The following is a 19,198-nucleotide window of genomic DNA, read 5'->3' on the forward strand; positions in this document are numbered from 1 at the left end:
TCAGGGTTGAGAAGTCACCCTAAGATTGTGCTTGTGAATGTAAACGATGACCTCAGAGTGGATTTGTGGTGATTGTATCCTGCTTTGTGGTGACCCCTTCCTCCTCTGTGGTGACCCCTTCCTCCTCTGTGGTGACCCCTTCCTCCTCTGTGGTGACCCTTTCCACTATCTGTAACAACAGGCACCAACCCGTGTGCTAGCGATAACGGCGGCTGTAGCCACCTCTGCTTCCACCGGCCACAAGGCCCGCGCTGCGCCTGCCCCATGGGCCTCGAACTGCTCAGCGACCTGCACACCTGTGTGGTGCCCGAGGCCTTCCTGCTCTTCACCAGTCGCGCCGACATCCGCAGCATCTCACTGGGCACCAACAGCAATGACGTGGCCATCCCCCTCACCGGCATCAAGGAGGCCTCCGCCCTAGACTTCGACGTCTCCGAGAACAGGATCTACTGGACGGACGTCAGCACCAAGGTCTGGCCTTTGCTCAGCTTGTTGTGGTTGGCTCTGCATGTGTACTCTTGCATGCGAGAGCCTCATTTGTATAATTGTATACAATAAAATGGCTGCAGCTCCAGCATCTGAGAGTTGTTTTTTTCCTATTTGGCCATACAGACAATCAGCCGGGCTTTCATGAATGGGAGTTCCATAGAGCACGTGATTGAGTTTGGCCTAGACTACCCCGAGGGTATGGCTGTGGACTGGATGGGCCGCAACATCTACTGGGCCGACACTGGTACCAACCGCATAGAGGTGGCCCGGCTGGATGGCCAGTACCGGCAAGTGCTGATATGCAAGGACCTGGACAACCCTCGTTCTCTGGCCTTGGATCCTGCGAATGGGTAAGAGAGCTGACCAGTTTCTTGCTCAAGTCTTATTCCAGGGACTCTGGTCGCTTTGGGAATGTTTCACATTTCATTACATGGAGCACAACATCCCCTTGATATATTATAACCTAATTAGAACCTTCCTCTAACTCCCCGCACCGACCCCAAGCTTAGCTCTGGAGGAAAGTCTTGTTGCTATATAGCGAAGTTTCAACATGCAGTGAAATAACGGCTCACATCGTTGCTGAGAGTGTTTGTCAAGCCCTGTGTTTTATTGCACTTGCCAGTGGGCTGTCGATCGCTTGGGTGACATCAGGTCCCACAGCCCCCATCACTCAATGTCCCCGGAGTCTTTCATCGTTTCCTGGGTCGTGAAGCACCCTTGGCTTGGCGACTGTTGGCCGATGCTAATCCGCTAGCCCTTGCCGCCCTGCAGCTACATGTACTGGGCGGAGTGGGGGGGCAAGCCGAAGATCATGCGTTCCTACATGGACGGCAGCAGTGTGGTCACCCTGGTGGACAAGGTGGGCAGAGCCAATGGGCTCACCATCGACTATGCTGACCAGAGGCTCTACTGGACGGACCTGGACACCTGCATGATCGAGTCCTCCAACATGCTAGGTAAACCTGTTTATGGTCAGTTCGAACTGTGGCTCTAAAAGACACGACACCTAATGGGTAGGCCAGGATGGTGGACCTGTAACCTAATGGCTAGGTGACAGCAGGTTTTGTGTTCTAGAACCTTTCAGGTGCTTAATCTGAATCACTTCAATACAAGCTGTAAATATGCAGCATTTCTTATAACAAGAATATATCTGTTTCCATAACAGATTATGTAGTTTAAGGTAACAGTACGCCTAGACTCTATCCTGGGACGCATAGGGCATGAGGCAAGGGATGTCAGTCCGACGGGGCCCAGATTTGCAGGCAAACCTATGGACAATTTAAAAAGCCGTCCACCAAGCTAACTCCTGGACTGACAGGAAAGTGGACCGCCTGGGGTGTGAATTGCTTTGCAATGCAGGTTTTGGATTATTCCCTACCTTGTGACTGTTGTTCCCCGGGAAAACTTCTAGAACCCAGAGACCTTGCATAGGACAGGTGCTATAGAAGACGAATGCATGAATGGATGATTTTGAGTTTGAGTTTGACCTAGAATCTAGTAATTAACATTTCACACTCTTTGTAGAAGGGGGATCTAGTGTTGTTGATGGTGTCCATAACCCCTAAAGGCCAGCAGAGGGAGATTGTTGCTGACGACCTGCCACACCCGTTCGGGCTGACCCAGTACCGGGATTACATCTACTGGACGGACTGGAACCTGCGCAGTATTGAACGGGCCGACAAGCGGAGCGGGCTGAACCGCACCATAGTCCAGGGCCACCTGGAGTACGTGATGGACATCCTGGTGTTCCACGCCTCCCGGCAAGATGGCTTTAATGATTGCTCCCAGAACAACGGCCACTGCTCCCACCTGTGCCTGGCTACGCCCGAGGGCGCACGCTGCCGCTGTGCCTCGCACTACACCCTGGAGGCCAACGGCAGGAACTGCAGCTGTGAGTCATGGGACTAGGCTGGGCGGCTGCTCTGTTTCATTTCTCATGCTGCTTTTGGTCTCTTTGATGCAGGTGTGCAAGTGATGATATGTCCCTGATATGTTTTTCTTTTATGCTTCGATTCCTCCCATCCTGGGTTGGCTGATGAGTCTAGAGGTTTTTAAGGCACATTTCATTGGCTTGGGATGCAGATGCCCCTCCCCCAGAGGCGGGGCAAGACTGAGAAGCAGTCACCCAAGACTCCTGAGACTGGATCCCCCCGCCCAATCCTCTGTCCCCTCCCTTTCTTCCCCTGGGGCTGAGAAGCTCTGGTTCTTTGGTTGGGAAGCATGAGTCGTCGTATTTTATGACCAGCTGGTTCTGTGCTGGACACCTGCTGGTTTTATCAACCCCAGGCTTCTGCTCCCCAGCTGTACATGACCACCAGTGTCTGGGATTTTTATAAAGCACATAAACATTTTTATTTATGTTTAATATCTTGTGCCGAATAAGAAAACTATTCGATAGTCCGTGCGCCTCTCCAAAGCTGCTCCAGGACTGAGGATGAAGGCTGCGGCTTTTGTTTTTTTTTTTGCCCTCCTTGTGTGTAATTCTTTTCTGTTTTCGGTCTGTCATTTCTTCTCCTGTTCGAGTCCACCCAGTAGACATGCTTCCCAGGTTCAAGTGTCAAAAAAAGGTTCAAGATCTAAAACTTCATAGTAATTTGTTCATTGACAAGTACAATGAAATTCTTCAAATCCTACATTGCAGTGGTAGGGAGAGGGCCTGATCATTAACTTTGTGAAACAGTGCGGTCATGGCTGAGTCCTCCAACCTCTTGCCTCTTTCTCTGCCCCCCCCCCCACCCAGCCCCCTCCAGCTTCCTGCTCTTCAGCCAGAAGACGTCCATCAGCCGCATGGTGCTGGGCGAGCAGAACCCCGACATCATCTTGCCCATCCACGTCCAGCGTAACGTGCGAGCCATCAGCTACGACCCTCTGGACCGCCTTGTCTACTGGGTGGACGGCAGGCAGAACATCCGACGAGCTCGCGATGATGGCTCTCAGGTGGGCTTCTCCTCGTTAGTCTCTAGGGGGCACTGTGCCTGATTCTTTCACTATCTGAAGGACAATCTAACAAGACAGTCAGAAAAAACGTTTGGTAACACTTAAGCCCATGTCTTTAGTAATTTATAAACAGATTCATAACACAATAATGCATTCATAAAGTATTATAATCATGGCTATAAATATTTATAAAAAGGCATAACACATTATAGCCATGTCTATTATGCTTTATGAAGCTCTCATCAATAATGCACTATAGAGACCTTCATAATGCATTATAGTGGTTGATATAAGCATTAAGGTTGCCTTTGTACTGCATTATGAAGGTGTCTATAGTGCATTATAGATGAGAGCTTTGTAAGGCAGTCATAATGCGTAATATGCACAGCTATGATGTGTCATGTCTTTTTATAAATATTTATAGCCATGTGTATACTTTATGAATGCATTATGAATGTCTTTCTAAATTACTAAAAACATGGCCTTAAGTAACCAAACGTTCTGCTTTGGTCATTCCCTTGAAGCATAAGCATATTAATTTATTGAATAGGACCTAATAGAAATTCAGAGAATGATCTTCTGATATATGTGTTACACACCGTGGACCAGACGGGTAACTATCTTTCTCATTGTCCTCTGCAGCCATTTGTGTTGGTGTTGACCACACCCAGTCACCAGCAGAGCACGGAGAGGATACCCCATGACCTGAGTCTGGACCTCTACAGCCGCAAGGTCTACTGGACATGCGAGGCCACCAACACCATCAACATCCAAGAGCTGGCCGGCCCCTCTGTCGGTGTGGTGCTGCGGGACGAGCAGGATAAGCCCCGTGCAATTGTGGTCAACGCTGAGAGAGGGTGAGGAGGCACGCAAGGGGGGCGAGCACCAGGAGGGGGTGCCGGTGGGATGCGCTTCCTCCTCTTGGAGTTATTTTGTGGTCACTCATGCAGTCTGGGAAGATTCCACCTTTGACTCCATAAGCTGCGGTTTTTCTTCATTTTGTCTCTGTTTTTTCTAACACGTCTACCCAACCGTGAAGAATGAACGTAACACCAGCGCCAGTCATGTTCAAAATGGAAAACGGGGTAAAAAAAAAAACCCCAAAATCCCTAAAAACCTGAAAGCCTCAATTTAGGTTCGCCTGCAAGAAAAAGAAAAGAAATCACTAAGTGAGATGCAGAAGACTGACTAAATATAGATGTACAGTCCTGTTATTTTTGGTTCGGGCTGCTCTTGCGGTCACCAGGGATTGGGTGTTTAGTGATGTGGCATTAAGGATTTGACACGGGAGGGTTACTGTAGATCCTTCTATGTAGGTGAATGGGGGAAAAATACATATCCTTCTTATGTAACTTGCGGAGCGTCCTGGGCTGAGCTGGGGCCCGACTCGCTGCACATGTTGGGCAGATGGCCGCCCGTGATCATTTTCTGTTTGCCTCGCGGTCAAGGTTCTTGGCTGCTTCCTCTGTAATCGGCTCCCATTGTTAGAGCCACTGCCATCCTTCTCGGCGCCTATTTATAGCGTTCCTGGAGAAGGCTGGGTGGGGCTTGGATGACCTCTCGCGTGATATGGGGGGGGGGGGTTCTGAAACTTAGCTGTGATCGGGGGCCTGATGTAGGGGAAGAGCAGATGCACTGTGTTATTTGGGAGTCTGCTGCTTCACTCCAGCCCAGGAAAAGAAAGGAATAAGAAAAGAAAACAGTGGTTCACCGTTAAGTTAATCACTTAACCCTTGGCCCTAGAAGCAAACCATTAATTCTTGTTGTCATATGGTGAGATTAATTTGTGGCGTTTTGAAATTCTCCAGAAAAATATATAGATTTGCCCTGTTTGTTTTGTTTTTTTTTTCTGGTTGGGGGCTTTTGTGGTGGGATATGTGATTTAAAAAATAGCTGTCTGCTTAACACGATCAACTGCCATCAGGCTGAATGTGTCCATTTTGCTGTTGATAAAAGGCCTAATTTCTGAGCTGCCAGAACTCTTTATTTTTAAGAGAGCCGCAAGTTAATACCCCTGTAGTTATCGCAGACGCACAGTCGTCCCGCTTTAAGTGGAAAAATAAAGATGACGTGATTGAAACAGAAAGCCGAACGGCAAACAGATGCCCAGGAGGAAAAAAAAAACAGCGTCGCACCTTCAGCTGGTTCCGCGCGGCGTCTCATTGAGTCTGATAAAACTGTGAATCAGAGAAATGAGTTTTTCCACAGTCATGACTTGTAGAAAGGATGGTTTTGTCCTGTCTTTTCCCTCTTTTTCCTTTGTCAGCTGGTGTATTTCCTGTAATCCGTTATCATTCATCACTACTGTTATCCCTTGTTTATGTACTTCTTTGAAGATATTTTGCGTTCCACGTAGTTGACTAACGTTTTGGTGTGGCGACTTGAAAATGCGAATTGACATGATTATGACTGTGAAACTCGCAGTTCATACATTGGTTATACTAATGTCTCCCCATATCCTTGTTCCTGTCGCACAGATACATGTACTTCACCACCATCCAGGAGCGTGCCGCCAAGATCGAGCGAGCCTCGCTGGACGGCACGGAGCGCGAGTCCCTCTTCACCACCGGCCTGATCCGTCCCGTGGCTCTGGCCCTGGACCACAGACTAGGGAAGCTATTCTGGGTGGATGCCGACCTCAAACGCATTGAGAGTAGCGACCTCTCCGGTGAGGACCCTCCCACCTGCCCGCCTTGGCTGTTGCATGTGTGTGATCTTTTTCGGCCTTAGCTGGTGGAGCCTTCCCTCCTCGCACTGGTCCCAAGGCGTCACCTCCTCAGTTACGCTCTTCTGCCTCATGTCGCCGTCTATCTGATATCTGCCCTCTAACGGTCTCCACAAAAGTGTCCATAATTGTACCACCATAATGAAGCACCTTTGGGACGTTTTAAGCCCTTCAGATGAGTAATCATGCCCCTTTGATCCTGATGCCAGGCTCTCTGAAGTCAGGCACATACCTTGTGGTTTCTGTCCATGGGTGATGTTCCTTAACCCTCCCACGTAATTGGATCTGCCCGATACTAATTTATGCAGCTGTTTCTTCGATGTAAAAACACAGTGTTTTCGCAACAGATTAATTGTGCATTTTTAAGATCAGAGGGGCTTTTCTTGATGCTTGGGAATGAAATAATGTTGCAGCATCGATGTGAGTTTTATGATGCTTTGAGGTAGACATCAGAGCCTGCTTGATTTGTTTTTTTTTTTTTTTTTTTTTTTTTTTCTTTTCTGGTGATTAATGACCAGAGGTTCTGGGAGGCGGGGGACACGCTGTTCCTTGCCTTTAGGGTCCGTTTGCAGCACCCATTAGGGTAATACTGTTTATTAATTTGGGCTTGGCTCTGCGGCAGTCTCCGAGCTGAGGGCTCCTAATCCGACACGGACTTGCTTCCATGACAGCAGATGCGTTTCCTGTCAATTCTCCATTTTTCAGACTGAAACTATTTTTTTCCCTCCTGAATGGGGGGTGGGAGTAAGGAGAGAAAGTGAGAGTCTCTAGAATCCGGTTCTTTGGAAGAGGCGATATGGATCTTTCTAGACAAAAGAGAGAGACTTCCGCCCTTGTCATTGCAGATCCCACTCCTGCCTCGTGGGTACAGGGAACTTCAAAGCAACCTTCCATTTTATCTTTATTGTAATTAGGCAGCTGCGAGACATCCTGAGACTTTCCAGAAGCAGAGAGGGGTTTGATGTCTCCTGGCAGGGCAAGACACCTTGCATGTTGGCCATCCATCATAGGCTGGGGGAGGGGTTGGCTTCTCAGGTGGGCTTCTCCCCCCTGCTCACCGAATCATAGTGGAGCCTTGTCTCTCAAGCCCTAGACCTTTCAAGGGGTGTTTCTCGGGATGTGTACTGGGCCGTACCTGTGTTCTCATGTACCCGTTTTACGCCGTCTTCCATTGCCAGAGACCAGTTCCAGTGCTAAGAACAGAAGTACAGAGGACGGTAAAAATCCTTGGATGTCGTTCTTGCCCCGTCCCAAATACAGATGCATCAATTGCATCCTCCCGGAACGAGACCAATCCCATGATTCATTGTGCCCCAAATTAGGGAGGCAAGTTAGCAAGACCGAGTATGGTGTTTGCGTTCTTAGTATTGAGAAACACCCAAGATTGGCAGTTTGAGAAAAGGGCACAAGGATGAAGTATTGGTTCCGTTCAGAACCAATGCCGCTCGGTTCCACGGGTGTGTTTGCCATGGATCAGAGCTCTCATGGCTCCTGCTTCATCCACCCAGCGGTCAAGGTCTGGGCGGTTTATCAGCCCGCTGTCTGCCCCAGGGCATGTCAGGCTCTCAGCCAGGGTGTCCCATCTCCTGACTCAGGCCAGGCCTCCCTGGATATTGTCAGCAGCCATTGGGATCCCTAGAGAGCGGAGTATGACTCTTCGTCGAGTCACCACCGTCCCACTCAGTCCCACGATTGCTGCCAGGTATAGGGATTTTGGAGCGAACCAAAAAAATAAATATCGCAAAAAGCAGGGAAATCGATGGCTGCAGATGGAGACCTGGCTGGCTCTCTACGCTCTCCAGCCAAGTTCTCATTTCCTTCACCCACCGACCTCTATGCTAACTCCCCCCTCCACCCGAGCCCAGTACCGAATCCCTGCCATTTCAGACCAAGGATGAGTGTATATAACAAAGGTCTTTATAGATGTATTCAGTATTGAGCACCATTGATGATCTTGTTTATTTGGAGAAAGTATGACAAAAGGGAAAAAATGTTCCTCTTACTTTTAATATTTAACGCTGCTGAGATAAGTGGTCCAGATAATTGGTCAAGTGTTGACAAGCCCCGCACCCTCTCCTTCAGGAGCCAATCGGATCACACTGCAGGACTCCAACATCCTGCAGCCAATGGGGCTGACTGTGCTGGGGGGCCACCTGTACTGGATTGACCGGCAGCAGCAGATGATCGAGTGTGTGGACAAGGTCACTGGGGAGGGGCGCACACGCGTCCAGGTCCGGGTCATGCACCTGACCAGCATCCATGCCGTGGAGGACATGGACCCAAAGGAGTTCGGTATGTTCTAGAATCAGCTAGTAACTCTGTCACCTAAGATGCATGTGTTTATATATGTAGCCACTAACTTCAACGCTTGTGTTTCCTGGTAGCTTCACACCCCTGTTCCCATGGAAACGGGGGCTGCTCGCACATCTGCATCGCCAAGGGTGATGGCACGCCACGTTGTTCCTGCCCCATGCACCTGGTGCTGCTGCAGAATCTGCTCATTTGTGGAGGTAGCCAATCAGAATCCTTTCTGTCCTACTGCCTTCAGTTGGCAGATGTGAGACAGGGATGTTTGGGCTGAGTACAGTAAAGGCACGTAGAGCAGGCCCAGTCCCAAAAGTGACAACATCTCCTCCTTCCTCAGTCCCATTTACTGTCCAAATCGATTATCCCAGCAGATCCTCACATTTTGTATCCCCCCACTCCAGAGCCCCCCACTTGCTCTACGGAGCAATACACCTGTGCCACCGGTGAGATCGATTGCATCCCGATGGCCTGGCGCTGCGATGGCTTTGCGGAATGCGATGACAAAAGTGACGAGGAGAACTGTCCCGTCTGCACGGCCTTGGAGTTCCAGTGTGACAAGGGCCAGTGTGTGGATGCACAGCTGCGCTGCAACGGCGAGATCGACTGCTCAGACAGCTCCGACGAGCAGGACTGCGACAGTAAGCCTGCCTCCCCGGCGTGTGTTTTGGATACCCATAATTCCCCTGGGTGGCTGATTTGGTACATGTGGCCTGTCAGCAGTTTTCCATCACCCTGTTTTCTTTTGAATTGTCTCTCTGAATGATGGAAAGTCTCTTGCCTGTTGTAACCGAGGTCCATCTTCCCCACAGCCATCTGCCTCACCACACAGTTCCGCTGTGGGAACCAGTGTATCGAGAAGAAGCAGCAGTGCGACTCCTACTCAGACTGTGATGACAACTCTGATGAGCTCTTCTGCGGTAACCCCACAGCACCTCCTACTGCCAGGGACTGTAAACTGCATCTCACTCAGGCAAAGCTTTTGTCCCCAGATTTTTTGCTCATGGGAGTTTTACTTATGCAAATATGTTCTGAGGGCAGAAGGAAAAATGATTTGCTCAAAGACCTAACATCAGATTGTATAACAGGTGGGTCAAAGCAACTAGAGGAGGTGGGATCAACCAATCAGAAATCTTGGTCCCGCCTCCTATAGTTGCTTGGACCCACCTCCTCTACAATCTGATTGGTTATCTCTCTGAACCAATCATTTTTCCTTCTGCCCTCAGAACATTTTTGTGTAAGTAAAATTCCCACAAGCAAAATTTTTGGTGGTTCTCCAGAAGGAAGAAACTGATAGCTGATCTATTATCTGGGTTCTTTATGTGTGTGTGTCCCTGCAGAGGTGCCACATCCCTCATTCAATGAGATCTCCGGCCACACCAGTGCCATCGGACCGGTCATTGGCATCATCCTGTCTGTCTTTGTGATGGGTGGCATGTACTTCGTCTGCCAGCGAGTGGTGTGCCGACGCTACAAGGGCCCTAGTGGTGCCTTCCCCCATGAGTACATCAGCGGGGCGCCTCATGTGCCCCTGAACTTCATCGCCCCGGGCAACCCGCAACATGGCACATTCACCGGTGAGCTCTCCCAGGACGTCCTGCTGGACTTGGCCCTGCCTGTTCTCCTGTTGGACTTTTCTCTTTGTAATAGCTTAGGTAACAAAAGAGGTATTCATTTGGAAACATCTGTTTCCCCACCCTGTTTTAATGCCAGGTCAGAATTTTCTCCTTATGTTCGCAAAGTGAATTTAAGTGAAAACGGACCAAAAGAAGCTTATTTATTCAATGTGCTTATGGTTTTTTTCCCCCCTTCTGCGGGTCTGTGTTTTTGTGAAGTACCAGACTTTGCTGGCTCAGGTTTTAGCATCTGTTTTCCTGACCGCTTCACTTGCTGACTTGAGTTGACTGGGTTTCCTGTGGCTTTTTCTCTATGTTGAGCTAGTAAATCTTCAGTTCTCTCTGAGGTTTGCATGTGTGTGTCTTGTTTGAGTGAACCGCGTGAATCTGTACTCCTAGGCTGCGTTGTGTGAGTGTGGATGTACCTTTCATGAATGTGGCAGTCATCAGTATATCAGTATACCATGCCCTGCCTCGTGCCCTGCCTCGTGCCCTGCCTCGTGCCCTGCCTGTGCCCTGACTGTATCCTGCCTGTGCTCTGGCCGTGCCCTGCCTGTGCTCTGGCCGTGCCCTGCCTGTGCTCTGACTGTGCCCTGACCATACTCTGACCGTGTCGCTATAGGTATCTCCTGTGGGAAGTCCATGATGAGTTCCATGAGCCTGATGGGAAGTAGCAGTAGCGGAGCACCGCTCTACGACCGGAACCATGTTACCGGCGCATCCTCCAGTAGCTCATCCAGCACCAAAGCTGCCTTCTACCCTCAGGTACTTGAACCTTGCCCACGCAGTGCTCTCTCAAAGCACTACTGCCACTGCTAAACTCACCATGTCAGCCTATTTCTGTCTGATTCTACAGATACTCAACCCACCGCCCTCTCCAGCCACGGACCGTTCCTTGTACAACACCGAGATGTTCTACTCCTCCAACAGCCCCTCCACTACTAGGTCCTACAGGTCAGTTCTTCCCAACGTTCTCCAACGTCGCACGCAGGTGGGAGAGCAAGCCATCTGATCCCCTTCCATGCAGGTCACCTGATATTTGTACCAGAACCGCCAGGCAGCCTTGAGCTGACTTGGCAAGATGTCCAACAACCCAGCTACCGGTCTCTTCATTTTATGTTATACAAACAGTCATCAATGTAAATTAAATCTGTATGATGTGAGTCTTTTCCGACATTCGTTCATGTGAAACGTCAGGTTAAAATAATCTTATGCTTTACATATATATGAACTTTGAATACTGGCAGCTGTATAAACCGTCATGTGTGACCAGTTAAACCGCATTGCCCACTAATGTACCATTGCTCCTAGTCTGACGTCTCCTCCCTCTTCCTTTCTGCTCTCTCTCCTTCCCCCAAGGCCATACCTGATGCGGGGTTTGGCTCCGCCCACAACCCCGTGCAGCACAGATGTGTGTGACAGTGACTACACCACCAGCCGGTGGAAGAGCAACAAGTACTACATGGACCTGAACTCGGATTCGGACCCCTACCCGCCCCCTCCCACTCCCCGCAGCCAGTACCTGTCTGCAGAGGAAAGCTGCCCCCCATCTCCTTCCACCGAACGCAGTTACTTCCACTTATGTCCGCCCCCGCCCTCCCCCTGCACTGACTCCTCATGACCATGGCAGATGGGGAGTGGGGGGGGGCTGCCACACTTGTAAATACTTTTTAAAAATATGAACAGATCAGATGATTATATTTTATTAATTTCCACTAATGGTCACCCATTCCTGTAAGGGTGGGAGGGAAGGAAAGGAATTGGGATAAATTTCTTCCTGGAGTGAGGTTGGCAAGACGGGAAGTTCCAGGGAAAGTGGATTGTACTTCGGGCCCCTTGAGCCTGAAGAATGCTAGCTGGTCGGTGGCCTAGTGCAGTGTCTCCTGCCCCACGTTCTCACCTGGGACTCTTATCCACAAAATTGCTTGAAAATCCCTGGCAGGGGATTTCGGAAGTTGCAGAAAAACGTCGCTTCAAAAATTGTCAGTGAAAGTGAGGTGAAATGGCACAGCGACAACGGCAGCGGCCAGGAAAAAAAATGCGTGTCTGCTTCATGGGAAAGCTGAACAGAATTCACAGAAGTCGAGGAGGGAAGATCTCCTGACTTCAGCGACTCGATGCACTTGTGGGATTCATTGGCTCATCCACCAAGTCCACCTGACTTGCGACCCTCACGTGTTATAGCATAAAAGATGCCAACATTTCCTGAAATGCTGCCTTTAAACCACAATAACATGGATCAATGATCTAGACCCTTTTATTGACAATAAAAGGGGACTTTGTTGGAAAAATATTAATGGCTCACTGCTGGAGCAATGTGAATCGGTGTTTTATTTACCTGTAAAGGTTGCTTTTCAACTTGACCTTTTGAGCCATGCACTCTGTGACAAAAAAAAAACATTTAGCATTAAGTTATTTTAGCAATCAGTAGTACAAATTGTACGTGTAGAGCTGTTATCCAGCTAGTAGCCACTTCACAGTACGACGGGTCCTATGGGATTGTAGGTTCTGGTTTGTTGACAGAAACAATTTACTCTTTAACATATTTCCCAATGAGACATGTGACCTGAAAGAAAAACCAAAACTTTAAGGTGTTTTGTAAATATGTACAACTGAGCTTTAAATACTGCTATGTTTTTTTTTTTTATGAATGAATTTGTATGTGACTGAATCTGTCCCTCCGTGATGGCTTGGGTGTTTTTCCCAGTTTACCAAAAGTGTGTTTGCTGCTACTGTACTTATAACCTATATTCTGAATAATGACAAAATGCAAAATTCACATTTAAAGAGATGAATTATGAAATAATTATACAGATGTTTAAAGCTGTAAGTTATTAATCCTGCGCAGTGCATTACATTTGTTCTTTTGTTTCTTTGTGTGTGTGTGTGTGTGTGTGTGTGTGTGTGTGTGTGTGTGTGTGTGTGAGCGGGTTTACCTATCCTTATGGGGACACAATGTCCCCATCACGTGATAAATATCTGTTTTTTTTCCCTTATGGGGACTGGTTTCCTGGTCCCCATAAGGGAAAACTCTATTTTATAAAAATTGGTGACTGCTATGAAAAAACTAAAAATGCAAAAACTCTTGTATTTTGTTTGGTTATTTATGGTTATGGTTAGGGCAGGGTGGGGGTTTTCATAGTTAGCGTTAGCATTTTTCCCATTGAAATGAATGAGCGGTCCCCATAAGGATATGTTTACCCTACATGTGTGTGTGTTTGGATCACAGTCCATATGAAAGCACATGGTTACACGACAACTTCTGTAAAAGAGCAGACAGACATTGTTCTGTTTGTAGCCCGACCTTAAATTAGCGCGATGCTCCTGCTTTTCCCTGCATGTCGTGTAGCCGTTTGCCAACTCTAACCTCAAACCATTTATGTGAAGGTGGCCATCAGCCACAGTGATCTGGGGGGGGAGTTGACTCTTGACTGGTTGATGCTGCCCTCACCATTGACAGACCCAGGTAACTGAATAAGAGAATCCTCTTTCGTCATGAAACTCTTTGGAGTGAATATGGAAAAATAAGCTACACAATATTTTGTGTGATCCCTCCATCCAAACTCATGGGTGTGCAGCTAACGCAAACGATGCTCTTGTCCTGAAGATGAAAGTCAGCGCAAAGTCTAGTCCTAGTTTGTGAATAAGAACTGTTTGCGTCATGCATGGTTATTCTCTCCTCATTTATATTTAATTTTTTTTTAAATACTCTTGAATTCAAAGTACAATATTTTAAGCACTGTATGGTGCAGGCATGAACCCTGACATTCTGCGACCCTCAAAGCAAAGCACTTATTTCTGAAGACTTTGAATATCAGTTACATTATTCTGGATTTCTAATTATAAAGGTTAAAGTTAATTTAGGCAGCACTGATATTAACTTTATTAATTGCTATGCCTTCAGCCAGGCATAAAAACATTGGCTTTTAAGCTGTCCTCTATGACATTGATCCTAGTAGAGATATTATGTTTATTCTAACGATAATAATAAAATAAAACCAATGGCGTTATTTTATTTCGTTATTTCTATTGTGCTAAACATCCCGAATAAAATTACCGATCAGGTTCAGACATCTGTTTACTATGTGTGATTTGGTTCAGTCCCCCCCCCCCCCCCCCACAGCGGTGGGAGGGTCTTGACCCACAGATGGCACCAGCTACAAAAATCGTCTGTTCATGAATTTCCTGTGCCTTTTGTCTTGTGTACAAATGCCTTGTATAGTCTAATCTTATGATAATTTTGTATGAAAGCATTTTATATAATAAAGGTTCTATTTTAAGAAATCGCCATCTGATTCTGAAAGTTGATTTGATTTGTTGTGATTGCTTAGCAACCAGAAAGACATCTTGAAATGACAATGAACTGGTGAATTCCTTTATAAGAAGGAGGGGCTGTTTAAGTTCTGTCTACAAAAGGGGGGAATCGAGGGGGCATGAAATTTGTTACATTAAATTTGTAAAGTGTACAGCCACGTTACAAACAAAAAGCAGAATTTCATTATGAGCAGCTGTGTTGTGCCTAGTGTCTTGGTAAAAATGGCATCTAGGTTGACTGTCACAGAATTCTTTGACAAGTTCTTGGCATTGAACAAACAGGGTAAAAGACCTTTTCAGGCCACATGCAAAGCTGAAAGAGAAAGCTTTCTTAGGCTTACTATACTTCCAGCTATACTCCCGGCTATACTCTCTACTGAGGAAACAGCAGCATCTGCTAATGAGGGTGAAGGATGCTTGGAAAGTGCTGGGGAACACTGTGGACATAAGTCATGGTTTAGAGTAAAAGGTTTTGGTGCCCTGTACACTGGATGGTGACACAATATACAATGTTGAATATCAAATTTTGACACCTTCATAGAGCTTAAACTGGTGGTGTAGGGATGTATAAAGTTCTGGTATCACACGTGAACAAGACTGAAATTGTGAAATATGTAGGGATGCTCGCAATGTTTGTGATTGTTGCTCAATGAAGACCTAGAAACGGATTGGTTAAAAACAGAATAAAAAAGGCATATGGTAAAATAGGTCCTAACAAACAGTTTTATGCATTACTATGTCATTCTGCTGTAGTGAAAGAGTCAGTAGTACTGTTTTAAAGTGCATGTAGCTTGTGAATTTACAGTGCTGGCCTTTTCTTTTCTTTGAGTCGTTGTAGATTGGCCTTGAGTCTTTATAAAAAAAAAAGTCAAACAGACCATAAAACGTGTAAAAACTATTTTAGTGACACGAGAAGTTCTTCATTTCGATATAGTGTAAAATGCTGCCCTCGTGTGGAGAAAATTAGGAATATTTATTTCCTTGCCTGCATTCTCTTTCTGTGCAATCTTACATCAACATAATTTCATGGAGAGATTACGAGAAGTATAATTAATGTGTGTCTGACTGATAGACCCTATTTAGTGGGGATTCAGCACTCTAAAAATAATTTTTATAACATTTAGCAATTTACCCCGTATTTTTGAAGACATTTCGTAATACCCCGACTCAACAAACTTTATTGTGGGGGACCTCCACTCCTCTATTAGTTTTATTTAATGATGAAAATTTAATTATTGGGGGGTGGGGGGAGTCCGGCATTTCTGAGCCCCTCTAAGGGTCAAATTCTAGAATCGCCCCAGCTTCTGATATCTGAATATCATCACTGTTATGTCTGTACACAAACTGCATTTACATTAATTTATTTAGCAGTCTTTTGCACACCATGATATTTTGGTTAGAAGATTTAGCTACAGTTTCTGGCTTTTGCATCCTTTTGAGTTCCACAAATCCCTGACAATATATAAATATATTTTACATTATTCCAAAAACTCACAAGTAATTAAGAATTTCTCATTACGAAATGCAAACACGAGTAAAAAATTAAGCAAAATGACCACTGTATTGCAAACACAATTACGATAGAGGGATCAAAGAAAAATAGATCAAAATAGTTCAGTTTGGACAGACATTGTGTAAACAACTTTGTTGTTAATGTCATTCTGTCCTCCTTTTAGAGATATTAAAACTGGAAAGCACCTGGAATAAATCTCAAATATAATATTGTCGCAATATTGACAAACCATTACAGGCCATTTAAAACAAATTATGCAGAAGTTTGCCATGTGAATATGAATTACACAAACATGGTTCCAAGTTCCATCCTCAGACATCTAAGCCAAACTGGAAGAAAGACGACTGTAGGCTGTGAATTAAGAGCAAGTCTGGACAAGCACAGGGCGGAGTCTTCAGGGGTAAAAAAAAGCCACCCAGCAAGTTTAGGGAACACCCCCCCCCCCCCCCACTCAAGGGAGAGACCAGAAGCATTGTGATCATACCCATGATCTTTGGCCTCAAGCCTACTTCTCTGTATCCGATACTCAAAGGAGGGTAGGCGTTGCAAAGAAATGCCCCACCTACCCCCAACAACCTCCGCCCTACCCTGGAAACATCGCTATAGGTCATATCACGCTTACTTCAGAGACTGAGGCTGCCTGCATGGATGTTCCAGTAACTCCTGAGAGATGGACATTTCTGTCCTTGAGGCTGGTGCCTGGTTATAGGGCAACCACCCATTTTCATAATTCAACGTGTCCTGAACAAGTTTTCAAGGGGCCTGGAGCCTATCCCAGGCAGCATAGGAAACAAGGTAAGGGTACACTCTAGGTAAGATTCCAGTCCATTGCAAAGCACTTACATATACATTATGGGCAATTTAGAGATGGAAAGTGGCCTAAAGGTGATGATAGACAGCAAATTTTGCCGGGCAATTGCCAGCCAGGTAAGACAAAGGGCAACTCACCTGGATTTGGATGATTGCTAAGAGTTGCCCACTGCTGATTTAAGTTTTTCAAATAAAAACATGTTGCTCCATATCAATAGGAATGTGCCCTAGCGGCACTGGTCAGCAACATTGCCCGGCATCACTGCTCAAAAAGTGGCCCTGTGTATCACCACGCTAACTGCATGTCTTTGGACTCCAGGAGGAAATGCAGATGATACAGAAAGCAAACAAACTGCAGACCCACACACAGCAGACACAGGATTCAACCCACTAACAAGTGTGAACAAGTGTGAAGGAAGGCTGCTACCCACTGAAGCACTCATCATTAAAACTGCTAGTGCACGTGTCCTAACAAGGTCCTGAAATGCACCACTTCTGTATTTATAATAACCTACTCATACTTAGACTGTCCATTCTTTTACACAAATGCTTTTCCAATATGGGACCGAAGCCTGGAGCCCAACTCTCCGAAACACTAGAATTTGAAGTCGGCCCCTTTATGGAAGAACCAGTTCACCTAAGCCACATATTTTTCGACTGTGTAACCTGAAGTACACACGAACATGCAAACTCCACACAGAGAGCTGAAACAGGGAATGAACTCATATCCGTGGAGATGTGACCCAACAATAATACACGAGGGTGAGAGTGTATAACAATATTTAGGATTTTTTTGAGAATAGAGAATATATTCTGCTTCAAGGAGTTCAAGCACAATATAATATTTACATGAAGCATATAAAATGCATGAATTGACCTTTGGGGTGGGGGGGCAAACCCATTACTTTGTTGATTTGTATATTGGGAATAATTGCTGGGTGCATGCTGGAATGTTGCCAAGGTTCTGGTAGGTTTAAGAAGGAAGAATCAAACTGGTTGAAAAGCGCACAGCATTATGGGGACCAGGAGTCACGAGGACTTCTCTAGACACCGAAGCAGTGGCTCCACCCTTCAGAGATGGGAGGGGGGGCACAAATGCACTGGGAAACCCCTTGGATTCAGACAGAAGCCTTGCCTCCTTTGCCCTCATTTTGTTCTGTTCCACTTATGTCACCCCCCCCCCACCCATAATCCCCCACCCAGGGTGTATAGAGTGATCAGACCTGGGTCACTCTTTGTTCTGAGACATTCATGCACCGATGATGATCCACATGCCTCCACACGTCCTCTGGCAAAGCCACCGTGCCCTACAGAATGTCCACCCCAGGTCTGTGCACATTGGTAAGGGCTTGCCTGCACGCCAGCCAGTCTGTGCTTGCTGCTACCCAGGACCAGACAAGGGGATCAGCTGAGTCACAAGAGCCAAACAGAAATCGGATGCCAGTCACAGCCTAATTTGAATAAGAGTACCATTTTTGGCTTGTTTTCTGTGCACATTAATAACCCATCTGATATATGGTCTGTGTAATACCTGCGGGCTGGTTTTAATGCACCGACGAAGAAAAACATGCACTAAGTCAGATGATTTATGTATTTTCTGTCTAGGCTTTAAAATCTACTTTCACCAAATTAATATTTGATCAATGTCTGAGTGCAGTACTTGCTGCCCAATGTTCCCCTGACTAATACTATGCATGAACTTGGCTGGTTTGTCCCCAATGAGCCCCATCAGCAAAGAAGTCACATGGTAGCCAAGCTTGAATTAAACAGTATTTACAATATGGCATGTGCACCAACCTTGTGGTGATTAACAGCAGCACGACCCACACAGAGATCTTAACAGTAGAGCCATGATATAGCAGTTTCTGAGCTGCCCGTAATCTACTGCCAGCTCGTGTTTGTGATTCTATCTTTTCCTGCCTGTAGTACGATATGCATCCTATATTCACTGGCGGCGACGAGGACAACGGCAGCTTGCCTGAGCCGGATTTTTTATCAATGGAAGAAAGTCGAGACAAACCCTTTTATTGGATGGAAATTGGCTGCTTTCTCTCAGCGTACACAAGCATACAGTGCACACATGCAGCATGAACAAAGAGTCTATTCTGAGTTCCTCTCTATCCAGAATAATTTTAGTTGAATATGCCCTATCTGGCTTTCCTTGTGTCTGTGTGTGGTGTCTTTTCGCAAATCTTATTTGAGTGCACGTTAGTAGGTCATATTGGTTTTTCTGTTCTTTTGGAATACACAGGCTACAGTGGTTATTTGTGTTTAACTCTTATCAATACAGCACAATTCAGATTTCCCTTTCAAAGTAAATACTTGGACAACAGATAAATGATGTAAAAAAAATCACCCTTATTTCATTATAATTTGGGCACAGTAGGTGTAACCCATAAACCTGTTCCAGCATTAATATTATGTGTGCCTACATTTTTGTTTCATTCTTGTTGCTTGAAAAACAATATGGGCATGTCACAAACATGGCGA

General features: G+C 46.3%; 1 protein-coding gene across 1 annotated transcript in view; it reads left to right on the plus strand.

Moving 5' to 3' along the window:
* The window catches only part of lrp5 (low density lipoprotein receptor-related protein 5), a 48,997-nt gene extending 34,638 nt beyond the window's left edge, over positions 1-14,359 (plus strand). Inside the window, exons 10-24 of the mRNA XM_023842167.2 lie at positions 182-471; positions 613-839; positions 1,261-1,445; positions 2,057-2,380; positions 3,230-3,426; positions 4,069-4,283; positions 5,904-6,094; positions 8,234-8,443; positions 8,536-8,661; positions 8,860-9,096; positions 9,268-9,375; positions 9,796-10,032; positions 10,694-10,836; positions 10,928-11,025; positions 11,431-14,359. Coding sequence (XP_023697935.1) covers positions 182-471; positions 613-839; positions 1,261-1,445; positions 2,057-2,380; positions 3,230-3,426; positions 4,069-4,283; positions 5,904-6,094; positions 8,234-8,443; positions 8,536-8,661; positions 8,860-9,096; positions 9,268-9,375; positions 9,796-10,032; positions 10,694-10,836; positions 10,928-11,025; positions 11,431-11,692 — 3,050 coding nt within the window. The 3' untranslated portion in view covers positions 11,693-14,359. The remainder of the gene's footprint in view (positions 1-181; positions 472-612; positions 840-1,260; positions 1,446-2,056; positions 2,381-3,229; positions 3,427-4,068; positions 4,284-5,903; positions 6,095-8,233; positions 8,444-8,535; positions 8,662-8,859; positions 9,097-9,267; positions 9,376-9,795; positions 10,033-10,693; positions 10,837-10,927; positions 11,026-11,430) is intronic.
* Positions 14,360-19,198: the final 4,839 nt, after the last annotated feature.

Source organism: Paramormyrops kingsleyae, chromosome 13 (assembly GCF_048594095.1).
Source record: "Paramormyrops kingsleyae isolate MSU_618 chromosome 13, PKINGS_0.4, whole genome shotgun sequence".
Lineage (NCBI taxonomy): Eukaryota > Metazoa > Chordata > Actinopteri > Osteoglossiformes > Mormyridae > Paramormyrops > Paramormyrops kingsleyae.